Source organism: Salvelinus sp. IW2-2015, linkage group LG35 (assembly GCF_002910315.2).
Source record: "Salvelinus sp. IW2-2015 linkage group LG35, ASM291031v2, whole genome shotgun sequence".
NCBI classification, from domain to species: Eukaryota; Metazoa; Chordata; class Actinopteri; order Salmoniformes; family Salmonidae; genus Salvelinus; species Salvelinus sp. IW2-2015.
In genome coordinates this window covers 9,984,632-9,998,727 of record NC_036874.1, presented here as the reverse complement: position 1 = coordinate 9,998,727, position 14,096 = coordinate 9,984,632, and the positions used below count along the sequence as shown (strand labels likewise).

Below are 14,096 nucleotides of genomic sequence, written 5' to 3'. Positions count from 1 at the left end.
ACTCTTTAAAAAGTATAATATTTACACCATAACAGAAAGCTACTTTAATTACTATTTACCTAACTTATTTACTAGTATTTGAACTCCTTTCATTTACTACTATTTTTATACTAGGGTTTACTAGCTATTTAATTAATATTTACTCCTTTTTTTAATAATTTGTATATTAGACTATTTAACTAATATTTTACTACTATTTAACTAACTATTAACTAACTACTTATAACTATACTAGAGTTAATATACTATTTAACTAATTATTTAATAGATATTATACTATCCGTATTTAACTCTATTTAACTATAGATTATTTTATATTTTAAACTTTATATTAACTACGTATTTATACGTAATATTTTACTAACTATACTTATCCATTATTTTAATACTATGATAAAATTGAGCACTAATTTAGCTGACTAGTCTATATCATCATTTATAATATGTTGTGACTGACCTATTATACTAACTATTTTATACTACCTAATCACTAATTGTTTACTCTTATTTTACTTACTTTATTCTGTAAGATAACTATTTGACCCTTATTTAACTAATATTTAACTACTATTTAACTAATATTTTACTTATGTTACTATAATTATTATAGACATACCTTTTTAATCCACCTAACTCTTTAACTTTATTTAACTATTTTAATACTATTTTATACTATTAACTATTTTAACTAACTATTTACTAACTATTTAACTTACTTTTTAACTATATTTAACTATATTTAACTACCTATTTATACTATTTAATCATATTTACTACTATTTACTAATATTTTAAATATTTTACTAACTATTCCAACTATTTACCTACCTATTTAATACCTTTTAACTTATTTACTATATTTAACTTACTTTTATAACTTTTTACACCTATTTACTACCTATTTCTACTATTAATAATATTTACATACTATTTAACTGTATTTGTTTGAGATATGCTTCATTTGATATGTATACTTATTATAAAGCCCTACGATTTATACTATTTAAACTAATATTTAACCTACTATTAACTATATTTACTACCTATTTACACTATTACTACCCTATTTATACTAGACTGGTTGAATTTTTCGAACTACTGTTTATCATCAACTATTTCAATACTATTTAGACATTGTTATATTTCACAAGAATATTTATAAAACTATATAATTTATTCACTAACTATAATGTGTACTAGATTTAATATTAATTTAACTAACATCAATTTAAGAACTCATACCTTATTAGGTAAGCGATGGGATTCTAATCTAAGCGTAATATGTTACTGACAGGTTAGTATTAAATGACGTAGTTGAAGTAGTCTGATAAGTATGTAACTACCGTAACTGGTGTTAAGATGATATTTAAGAAGTCAGTGACTTATACTAATTATTTAAACATACTATTTTCTAAGACTGTATTTTAATCTATTTTAGACTAACTTATTTAATTACTATTAACTACTTATTTTTAACTACTTTATACTATTTAACTAACTATTACTTACTATTTAGACCTAACTAATTTTAACTGCTATATTTACTAACTTAATTATACTACTTTTTAACTACCTATTGTAACTATATTGTAAATAGTATTTTTAACTATATTTACTTGAATATGGTATCTACCTGTTGTAATTAATATTTTACTAACTATTATGATCTACTGAATTTTACTAATATATTAACTACTATTTTACTACTATGCTTCATATATTTTCTACTTTAACTATATTTAACTACTATTTAACTCTATTAACTAACTATTAACTACTATTTAACTAATAATTTAACTAACTATTTACTAATATTTATAATTAACTACTATTTACTAACTATTTTAATATATTAACTAATATTTATATATTTAACTACCTTTTAACTACTATTTAACTCATCTATTTACTACCTATGTTTACTTACTATTTAACTAACATATTTAACTATATTTAACTAACTATTTAATATATTTAAACTCCTATTATAACTACTATTTAACTAACTATTTAACTACTAGGTTTAACTAATATTTAATATCTTTAACTAAACTTTTAACTAACTATTTAACTAACTATTTATATATTTAAGGGTGGTTTTTCTTGACCCTCTACGGTGTTTCAGGATTGGTTAATGTCGGCTTGGACGTGCGGGTAGAGAACAAACAGTTATGACTTGGGTGGGCAGTTGGCCAATACAAGGCGGTGATGCAGCAGTCAAGGATGCTTCTCAATGTTGCAGGGAGAGGTTCGTTGTTCTTGGGCAATGCCAGGCTTCTGCTCTCTAATAGGCTGGTCTCATTGGTCCTTTGGTGATCAAGCTACCACGTCGTGTCGTAGGCATTATGATGGAGGAATGAACGACAACAGGTCGTCGGTGAGCAGTGAGTACAGGAAGGGAAAGCACCAGCCCGAGGGGCCCGTGTTGAGGATAGCGTGGCGATTGTGTTTGTGGAGTGAATAGAGATTGCGTTCTGTGGACATTGTTGGGTACGATGCAATTTGGAGTGGGTCTAACGGTTGTGGTTAATTGGTGTTGATGTGGCATGAAGCTTTCAAATCATTTCATGGCTAGATGTGAGTGCTACGGGATAGTCATTTGAGGTTACTTGGCACAACATACACTTGATTGAAGCGGAAAAGCTCTTCCAGTGTGCTTTGCATGACGGGGAATTCTCTTCTCTTTTCTCTCTCTCTCTCTCTCTCTCTCATTCTTCTCTTTTCGTCTCTCTCTTCTACCCCTCTCCTCACTCCATCACTCACTCACTGCTCTCATCACTCATCTACTCTCCCTCTCACTCTCTCTGTACTGTATCACAGCGAAGAGAAGAGTGTCTCACCCACAACAGTTTAGACATAGGCTAGGAGACCAGAGAGGTGTGGTTGTTCATGAGGATTCAGGGGGAGGTGTGATGAATGGTTATTAAGCAGGCATTAACAGAGGTGTGACAGAGACCTGAGCTCAGCATAGCGGCTGCTTAGCTCTGCTAGTCTGATAAAACACCCCTTAACAAGAATTGAGAGAGAGGGAATGAGGAAAGAGGAAAGAGGACAGAGAGAGGACGAGGACAGGGGAGTGAGGGAAGGGAGTGAGGAGAGAGGGAGTGGAGGAGAGAGGAGTGAGGGAGAGAAGGAGAGAGGGGAATGAGGAGAGAAAGGAATAGGAGAGAAGGAAGAGGGAGGGGATGAGTAGAGGCGGTGAGGAGAGAGGAAGAGAGAGAGGGAGTGAGGAGAGAAGGAAGTGAGGAGAGAGGGTGAGGAGAGAAGGAAGAGGAGAGAAGGAAGAGGAGAGAAGGAAGAGGGAGAATGGAAGGAGAGGAGGGAATGAGGAAGTCATAAGGGTAGATGGATCTCCGTGATAGCAGCAGAAGAGTGGGAATGCACGTAACATTTATCTATAGATACTACATTAAATATTGTATTACTGTTGAAAAAGGAGGAGAGGGGGGAGAGGTGAAGAGAGGAAGAGGTGAGAGAGAAGAGGGTGAAGAGAGAAGAAGGGTGGAAGAAGAGAGGGGGTAGAAGATAGAGGTAGAGATGAGAGGGTGAAGAGAGAGAGGGGTAGAGAGAAGGGGTAGAGGGATGAGGGGGTGAAGGAGAAGAGGGGTAGAGATGAAGAGGGGTGTAGAATGAAGAGGGTGTGAAGGAGAGAGGGGGGTAGAGATGAAGAGGGGTAAGAGAGAAGGGGAGAGATGAAGAGGCGTGAGATAGAGGGAAGAGGGGTAGAGATGAGAGGGTGAAGAGAGAAGAGGGGTGAAGTAGAAAGAGGGGTTAGAGAGAATGAGGGGTAGAGAGAAGAGGGGTGGGAGTGAGAGGGGTAGAGATGAGAGGGGTGAAGCAGATGAAGGTCACGGTGCCGTAGAAGTGAGAAGGTGGAGTGTAGAGGCGGAGAGGAAAAGGGGTGAAGAGAGAAGAGAGCGGGTAAGAGAGTCCCGCGCGGTATAGGAGAGGGGGTTAGAGTGAAGGGGGTAGAGAATGAAGCGAAATGGCGAGTAAGGTTAAAAAACAATTCGCGACACAGTGAGAGAGAGATAGAGAGAGAGAGAGAGCGAGAGAAGAGAGAGAGAGAGAGAGAGAGAGAGAGAGAGAGAGAGAGAGAGAGAGAGAGAGAGAGAGAAGAGAGAGAAGAGAGAGAGAGAGAGAGAGAGAGAGAGAGAGACTGCCGTTTCAGATATGGAATAAACGTGTATACTGGAAGTGGGCTCGGGGGTTGGGCGAGACAGAATGGGAATTCAGGATTAATTGAAAACATCTGTGCGGGGCCCGAGAATGGCCGCCATAGCGGAGCCTGAGGGGATAGGAGGAGAGGAATCCTGAGGGGATAGGAAAGAGGAATCCTGAGGGGATAGGAGGAGGAGGAATCCTGAGGGGGATGAGGAAGAGGAATACCTGAGGGGATAGGAGGAGAGGAATCCTGAGGGGATAGGAGGAGAGGAATCCTGAGGGATAGGGAGGAGAGGAATCGGCAACACTTGAAGAACATTGATCTTCGTTTTTGGGTCCTGAGGAGAGACAGTTATGATGTCACTAATTGGCTGGGCTCGCTGATCCTTCTCGCGGTGTGTGTGGACAAGACCATCACTCTGATCAGGACTGTCTCATTTGTAGTCGATAGCTGTGGCCAGACTTTGGAGCGGTCATGCTGCTGTCTCTGACCTTCAGAGGCATTACAGTGGAACCAATCAAAGTGATTGTGTGTGAAAACAGAGCCAAGGGCGGTGGAGGTTAAGTGGGGTGGATGCTGACACACAACACACACACACACACACACCACATACTATATATATATATTATATATATATATATATATATATTATATATAATATATATATATACAGGCGAACCTTGTTGTGCATCACAAAAGATAGTTGATATTTATGGGTAACAGCGACCAGCCATCTCTGTGTGGCCGGTGGCTGTCCGTGTGCATGGTGCTGTTCTGTGTTGTGTTGTGTTGTGCCTGAGGAGCCACGCAGACAGAGAAGAGCAGTGGCGCTCACACCAACAGCACAGCAACTGATATCAGCCCAGCTCCAGGAGTCAGATTACCAGACAGAGAGAGAGAGAGAGAAATAGAGAGGGAGAGAGAGCATGGAGAGAGAGATGGAGAGAGGTAGAAGAGAACATGGATGAGAGATGGAGAGAGCATGGAGAGAGGTAGAGAGATCATGGAGAGTGGTAGAGAGAGAGAGAGAGAGGAGAGAGAGAAGAGAGAGAGAGAGAGAGAGAGAGAGAGAGAGAGAGAGAGAGAGAGAGAGAGAGAGAGAGAGAGAGAGAGAGAGAGAGAGAGAGAGAGAGAGAGAGAGGAGAGAGAGAGAGAGAGAGAGAGAGAGAGAGAGAGAGAGAGAGAGAAGAGAGATGTAGAGAGCATGGAGAGAAAAGGTAGAGAGAGAGCAATGGAGAGAGAGGTAGAGCCAAGAGATGGAGAGAGAGGTAGAGCAAGATGGAGAGAGAGGTAGAAAGAGATGGAGAGAGAGGTAGAGCAAGATGGAGAGAGAGGTAGAGAGAGAGCATGAGAGAGATGGAAAAAGAGGTAGAGAGAGATGGAGAGAGAGGTAGAGAGAGCATGAGAGAGGTAGAGAGAGCATGAGAGAGAGGTAGAGAGAGCATGAGAGAGGTAGGGAGAGATGGAGAGGCAGAGAAAAAGCGAGTAACAAGAGAAGAATAAAGGGAGTAAGAAAACAGACAGAGAAAGAGAGAACAGAGGAAGATATGTAGTTAAAGAAAGAAGTAAAGAATGAAAGATATTCAAAGGAGAGAAAAAGAGGGAAAGATATATAGAAAGTGTGACGCGACGGGGAGAGTTTTACACATTTAACAAAGAAGAGACGGACAGAGAAGAAACCCAGAGAGAGAGAGAGTGAGAGAGAGAGGAGCAGAAGATCAGAAGAGAAGCTGTAGCTGGAAAATGTAGATTGACACCTTGGAGAGAAGAGAAGCACGCAGAGGGACCAGCACTCAAGTAGAGTAGAGAGGAGAGTGTACAGGAGGAGGGGAGGAGAGACAGGCAGAACCAGCAAGGAGGGAGGGAGAGAGGGAGAGATGTGTGGAGAGAGAGAGAGGTGTGTGGAGAGAAAGAGAGAGAGAGAGAGAAGTGTGTGGAGAGAGAGAGAGAGCAGTGTGTAGTGAGAGCAGTGTCGAGAGAGAGAGAGAGAGCAGTGTGTAGTGAGAGAGAGGGAGCGAGAGAGAGAGAGAAGTGTGTGGAGAGTAAGAGAGCGAGAGACGAAGGAGGGAGACACAGACCACTGTTAGAGGAGGGTGCCGGCTGTGCACGGTAACGGCTGCAGACAACACACGCAGATAGAGAGACGGACTCCAGCGCTGCACACACACTCACACAAACCTGCATAAAGAGTGTGTGAGACATGCCAAGGCTGCTGCCCATGGACACACACACACACAACCTGGCAGGGCATCCGAGAGGACATACAGACCCCTATGTCTAAGGAGTCATGGAGAGCAGCATGTTTTTCGGTGAGTTGATGTGTGTTTGTGTGTTTGTGTGGTATTAGCAGTACATACATCATCGTCAGAGATGGAGCGGATGGTTTGGTTAACGTAAAAGGAAGGAAAGTGTGAAGTTCCACATAAGCCCTAGGCACCGTGTCTATCCCCCCTAGCCATTATCCATCCTGCCAGACTAGATCCATGTGTGGGGTTGAAAGTCCAAGGTTTGGATTTCATCTCACATGTTTTATAGAGTCTCTCCGATGTGTTTATAGCGAAGGAATTCAAAGAAGGACAAAGCTAGCTCACGGTCGGCTTTGAGAGCCACTTGATATGTTGTGTAGAATAGTTCGAGAAATTAAAGAATTTGACTTCTTCCATTAGATTTGTGTTTGATGAGAGGCTTAGACAGACTTAAAGCAGGAGTGGTTTCCTTTCGAGTGCTCTTCACATCGCTGGCTTACATTCTCACGTTAGAAGAATAATTACACTGATTCTTCCGCAGCAAAGCTTCGTAAAAGGGCACTGTCTTTTTTGTGGGATTAAAATCATCTCAAATTACACTGCAGCCTTATAGAGTGAGACTCTGACATTATAAGGTGTTCATTATAGATCATGCTCACGACAAGACTTGTAATGCATTATAACTGCATTATAATGCATTACACCTGCGGGCTTTAAGTAAAGTGTTACAGAGAGTTTTCGTTTTGGAGCCAGGTGACATTGTGAGTAGACTGTTAATGTGTCCTTTAGGAAAGAGGTTATGATGTAGGATGTGTGTCAGGTGTGATATATTAGCTCTCAGAGACCTGTGACTGTTGGTTGTCTGGCAGGTGTTCATGTATTAGCTCTCAGAGACCTGTGACTGTTGGTTGCCTGGCAGGTGTTCATGTATTAGCTCTCAGAGACCTGTGACTGTTGGTTGCCTGGCAGGTGTTCAGTATTAGCTCTCAGAGACCTGTGACTTTGGTTGCCTGGCAGGTGTTCATGTATTTAGCTCTCAGAGACCTGTGACTGTTGGTTGCCTGGCAGGTGTTCATGTATTAGCTCTCAGAGACCTGTGACTGTTGGTTGCCTGGCAGGTGTTCATGTATTAGCTCTCAGAGACCTGTGACTGTTGGTTGCCTGGCAGGTGTTCATGTATTAGCTCTCAGAGACCTGTGACTGTTGGTTGCCTGGCAGGTGTTCATGATTAGCTCTCAGAGACCTGTGACTGTTGGTTGCCTGGCAGGTGTTCATGTATTAGCTCTCAAAAACCTGTGACTGTTGGTTGCCTGGCAGGTGTTCATGTATTAGCCTCAAAAACCTGTGACTGTTGGTTGCTGGCAGGTGTTCATGTATTAGCCCTCAAAAACCTGTGACTGTTGGTTGCCTGGCAGGTGTTCATGTATTAGCTCTCAGAGACCTGTGACTGTGTTTGCCTGGCAGGTGTTCATGTATTAGCTCTCAGAGACTGTGACTGTTGGTTGTCTGGCAGGTGTTCATGTATTAGCTCTCAGAGACCTGTGACTGTTGGTTGCCTGGCAGGTGTCATGTTTTAGCTCTCAGAGACCTGTGACTGTTGGTTGCCTGGCAGGTGTTCATGTATTAGCTCTCAGAGACCTGTGACTGTTGGTTGCCTGGCAGGTGTTCATGTATTAGCTCTCAGAGACCTGTGACTGTTGGTTGCCTGGCAGGTGTTCATGTATTAGCTCTCAGAGACCTGTGACTGTTGGTTGCCTGGCAGGTGTTCATGTATTAGCTCTCAGAGACCTGTGACTGTTGGTTGCCTGGCAGGTGTTCATGTATTAGCTCTCAGAGACCTGTGACTGTTGGTTGCCTGGCAGGGTTTCATGTATTAGCTCTCAGAGACCTGTGACTGTTGGTTGCCTGGCAGGTGTTCATGTATTAGCTCTCAGAGACCTGTGACTGTTGGTTGCCTGGCAGGTGTTCATGTATTAGCTCTCAGAGACCTGTGACTGTTGGTTGCCTGGCAGGTGTTCATGTATTAGCTCTCAAAACCTGTGACTGTTGTTGCCTGGCAGGTGTTCATGTATTAGCCCTCAAAAACCTGTGACTGTTGGTTGTCTGGCAGGTGTTCATGTATTAGCCCTCAAAACCTGTGACTGTTGGTTGCCTGGCAGGTGTTCATGTATTAGCTCTCAGAGACCTGTGACTGTTGGTTGCCTGGCAGGTGTTCATGTATTAGCTCTCAGAGACCTGTGACTGTTGGTTGTCTGGCAGGTGTTCATGATTAGCTCTCAGAGACTGTGACTGTTGGTTGCCTGGCAGTGTTTCATGTTTTAGCTCTCAGAGACCTGTGACTGTTGGTTGCCTGGCAGGTGTTCATGTATTAGCTCTCAGAGACCTGTGACTGTTGGTTGCCTGGGGGCATGTTAGTACTCGTAGCCTGTGACTTGGTTGCTGCAGGTGTTCATGTATTAGCTCTCAGAGACCTGTGACTGTTGGTTGCCTGGCAGGTGTTCATGTATTAGCTCTCAGAGACCTGTGACTGTTGGTTGCCTGGCAGGTGTTCATGTATTAGCTCTCAGAACCTGTGACTGTGGTTGCCTGGCAGGTGTCATTGTATTAGCTCTCAGAAACCTGTGACTGTTGGTTGCCTGGCAGGTGTTCATGTATTAGCTCTCAGGAAACCTGTGACTGTTGGTTGCCTGGCAGGTGTTCATGTATTAGCTCTCAGAAACCTGTGACTGTTGGTTGTCTGGCAGGTGTTCATGTATTAGCCCTCAAAAACCTGTGACTGTTGGTTGTCTGGCAGGTGTTCATGTATTAGCTCTCAGAAACCTGTGACTGTTGGTTGCCTGGCAGGTGTTCATCCACAGGACTATTTTTGTTGTTGTATTTTATTAGGATTCCCATTCTTGCTGGGGTCCACACAGAACATGAAACCTGACATATAACAGAATATCAATAGAAAATAACAGCTCAAGGACTGAGCTACACACTTTGAAAATGAAAATAATAGACCCAAAGAAAGGTCCTACTGACAGCTACACAGATTACTGACAGTTACACAGATTACTGACAGTTACACAGATTACTGACAGTTACACACATTACTGACAGTTACACACACATCAGTACATATACATATGCCTCAAAGCCTAAGTGTTGTGTGTGTTGTTTTATTTGTTTGCTTGAATAATTTGATTGAAGGGAGTTCATGGCTCTATATAATACTGTGTGTTGCCTTGAATTCATTCTGGATTTGGGGACTGCGAAGAGACCCCTGGTGGCATGTCTGGTGGGGTAAGTATTTCTGTCAGAGCTGTATGTAAGTTGATTATACAGACCATTTGGAATTTTCTACACAATAATATTTCTCACAAAAACAAGAATTGATGCAGTCAATCTCTCCTGTACTGATATGCATACTGTTGACATTAGCCCTCTGTGTACATTGAAGGGCAAGGAGTGTTGATGTAGTGGGGACGTGACTGGTCTGGTGTCCTTGGTCTGTGGAGTCACCTCCCTGGTTCTGGCTCAGCCTCATGACTCATCAGCTTTAGCCAACACACAGACCCACCTGGTGACGGGTAGCCCTAGTGACGATAAAGTGGTGAAACTCTATTTTGTCACTTTTGTCAAATGTACGAGAAGTGCATTGTGAATAAAAGAATGTGATTATTTTGTTTTTGTACCAATGTCTAATGCCGTCATTGCATAATGGAGGAACAGGGAGGAAGGAAGCTTGTTAGGTTTTGGTTGTGGAGAACGTGCGTTGCTTAAGCATTTGTGGATGAAGATATTAATATAGTTTGCATAATATATTAGACTATTAACAAGCTAAATTAGCTGTTGTGTCTGTGATAGAATACTTTTAGAATACAAATCCAAGTTTGTGGTTTTCCTCAAATATGTTTTTAAATACGCATTTTGAATAATATAAATTCTCATATCACATAATACTTCTACAAATTCCTATGAATTTGATCCCTTACAATTTCCGATGGGAAAAAAATAAACAAAAATCAAGGGGGAAAATACCCCTGTCCCCTATGCAAATAACCCTCTTCATGAACCAAATGGATGAAGAAGGCCAATGGAAGGACAGTAACTCAGCAGGAGTAATGTCTCCTAGTGTGAGCTGTAATCATACAAGGGATTAGTGTTGAATTGGACGTATCTGGTGTATCTGGCCTGGCGGTTGGAGTTTAAGAGCACGTAAACTTCTCTTTGGTTAACCTCAGATTACAGAGCACAGGGGATGTGATTGTTGGATCAAACTCCGAGACAGCTGTGTTTATTAGAGGTTACATCACGAAAGTCATGACAACAGAGCGGGTTACGTTGGGAGGGTGGGGTTCTAGTGTTAGCCAGGTCTAGTCTGAGCCCGGAGCTAAATGCTAACGGTTAGCAATGCAGCGGAGAGCTTAGTGAAATGGATACAAACATGTAGCCTAGGGGTACATTGGCATAAATCTGTTTTCTAACTGACCAATCTTCAAATGTTATTGATTAATAAGAGATTTTTATGTTTCTACATGCTTTGTTGTTTTTGTAAATGGGGTGAAACCACTGTAACCCCTGCATCTTGATTACAGTGATTGATCCTGAGTGTAATTTTAGGGTCATGGAATTCAATCAGACAGCCCCTGAGAACACAATGCTGTGAAACACATCTGAATAGACATCATCAGGATATGAACGTTTTTGACACACAGTTGAACTCATATTTCCAAATAATAGGATTTATATTTGCTCCGTGAAATAGTAGACCGTTGCTTCGTAGATTCTATATTCCATGACAGCAGTTTTATGGCTGTGTGGAATCTCGGGCAAATTTCACAGATCTTATCGGAGAGCAGTCGGAATCAAGACCAGGAGAGGCGGAGGTGGGAGAGAGCAGTGGAAGACGATTAATTATTCACGTTAGTCTGTGTCCTTCAGACATCTTAACTCTCACTCGACACACTGCCGCTGGGTTTTAGTCCCAGATAAAGACATTTTTAAGAGGGCCGATAGGCAAGGCGCCCACACGCACAGACATGCATGAAAAGACGCGTGACGCACAAGACATTGACAGATACACATTAAACAAACTTACGAGGACACGCTTACATGCATTTACGAGCAGCACACATATCTATTTTACACGTGTTTCAAAACACACCACATGAAAACACCCTTGCACACTCCTCATAGGAGAACCCTTTGGTTCCAGGTAGAACCCATTTTGGGGTTCAATGTAGGACCCTTTTCAGAAAGGGTTCTACCTGGAACCAAAAAGGGTTCTACCTGGAACCAAAAAGGGTTCTACCTTGACCCAAAAATGGTTCTCCAATGGGGACAGCTGTAGAACCCTTTTTTCTAAGAGTGTACTATCCACAGCTAGAGAGTCTCATACCTAGAGACAGGACTTACTCAAGTCTACAAGCTCCACTCTTAATACTACAATGAGCCATGAGCCAATATAATGTTCAGGTCAGGGAGTTGAAACACTAGCCTTACACGAGGCAGTGTTAATAAAAGATGGAACGTCTCCTTGTGTGTTCGTGCATGTTGGGAGATCAGTGTGGCTTTGTTATCCTTCGGAACGGAGGAAAATGTGAAAATGAACGCATGAGGTTAAAGAGTCTTGTCTCAGTACGCCATCCTGAAATGGGGAAATTGGTTTTTGAGTTACTGCACTCTGTTAGCTGAGACTAAAAGATTGGCTAAAATATTGACCTACAGTTGAAGTCAGAAGTTTACATACACCTTACCCAAATACATTTAAACTCAGTATTTCACAATTCCTGACATTTAATCCTAGTAAAAAGTCCCTGTCTTAGGTCGGTTAGGATCACCACTTTATTTTAAGAATGTGAAATGTCAGAATAATAGTAGAGAGAATGATTTATTTCAGCTTTTATTTCTTTCATCACATTCCCAGTGGGTCAGAAGTTTACATACACTCAATTAGTATTTGGTAGCATTGCCTTTACATTGTTTAACTTGGGTCAAACGGTTCGGGTAGCCTTCCATAAGCTTCCCACAATAAGTTGGGTAAATTTTGGCACATTCCTCCTGACATAGCGGGTGTGAATGAGTCAGGTTTGTAGGCCTCCTTGCTCACACATGCTTTTTCAATTCTGCCCACAAATGTTCTATAGGATTGAGGTCAGGATTTTGTGATGGCCACTCCAATACCTTGACATTGTTGTCCTTAAGCCAATTTGCCACATCTTTGGAAGTATGCTTGGGGTCATTGTCCATTTGGAAGACCCATTTGCGACCAAGCTTTAACTTCCTGACTGATGTCTTGAGATGTTGATTCAATATATCCACATCATTTTCCTCCCTCATGATCTATTTTGTGAAGTGCACCAGTCCCTCCTGCAGCAAAGCACCCCACAACATCCCCATGCTTCTTCCTTGCACAGTTCTGGTTGTTTGAATAGGCTGTTTTGACTGCACGTTACATTTCTGCTCGGCAATCTGGCTTGTCGGCAGCGTGTTTCCACGGTGACGTCAGGCAACATGTCAGTGGAGGATCCTGCAGGGATGATAGCTGCAGAAGGACATGCTTTGTTAGAGGAGAACTGGGACGTGTCTCCACATGAGCATCGGCATTTGCTGCTTTCCAACAGATGCCAGCGCTACTCCGAGCGGAGGGAAAAAATACTTTTGGTTTCCCTCCCTCTCTCCCTCTTTCTTTTTACAACTGCTTCTTTTTATTCACCCTTACCATCGCCTGGGTACTTGATGTGGCAAACATAGTTTTTATTTGTCTCAAGCCGGTGTTTTGATATGGTGTCTGCGCTTTTAGTCATGCTGGCTCCGAGTTCGTCATGTTGTTAAATGTGCTGTGGTAAAAGTCATCCCTGGTTGTAATTAATGGGCACGGAATGGCTTTCTTTAGTTCCTAATGTTTTGGAAAGCTGCTTTCTAATCCCCCGGTGTTGAAGAAAGGCTCTGCTGGTTGTAATTGTTGGCTTATAAAGCCCGCTCTGGCTTGTCTTATGTAGATGACAATAAAAGTATTTACATTGGTTTTTCCAGGGAGTTTTGCACCCCTTGCTATTGAATCTTCTTAGTTATGGATCTGTCTGGCATGGTTCACTCATTTCACATTTGTAATTTAGAGGATGGTTTCAGCATTAGGACATTTCTCTTAAAGATGCACTATGCAGAAATCTATCCACCATTTCCTGGTTGCTAAAATTTAAAAAGTTTGCCTAATTTCAGTTTATCTGACAAAACAAGCAACTATAGTGTAGAGAATTATTGTACCATCTTAACCACTGTGAAATATATTTTCAATAACCGAAAATATAGTATTTTCATCTGTCTGAAGCTGGTGTACAAAACCAAAAGTAGAAGATGCAAAAACAAATCTTAGAAATCATAGAAATAGCACACAGAACATATCTGCCGCTTCTTAGACTTGGTTTCAATAAGAATAACAGATTTATAACTTAAATTTCTATGTGAATTTGGTCGGGTCACCCAAGAAGTTACATATATTGATTGCAGCTTTAAACAGTGCTTATGAGAAGGATTATTAAAGAGTCAAATACAACTGGGTAACGCTGCCATGACATCCCATGATCCAATTAACATCATACTGTATTTGTCTCTGTAGGCTATGTCTCAATTGTCTCAATTTATCTACAACTTGTTCAGACTCAGTCTAGAAACCTTGTTTTCATTAGCAGAGAGGTCAT

General features: G+C 41.5%; 1 protein-coding gene across 1 annotated transcript in view; it reads left to right on the top strand.

The window, feature by feature from the left end:
* The first annotated feature begins 6,046 nt into the window (after window positions 1–6,046).
* Window positions 6,047–14,096, top strand: part of znf385d (zinc finger protein 385D) — a 44,174-nt gene continuing 36,124 nt past the window's right edge. The window contains exon 1 of the mRNA XM_023980138.2: window positions 6,047–6,474. Within this exon, the coding sequence (XP_023835906.1) occupies window positions 6,453–6,474 (22 nt within the window). The 5' untranslated portion in view covers window positions 6,047–6,452. The remainder of the gene's footprint in view (window positions 6,475–14,096) is intronic.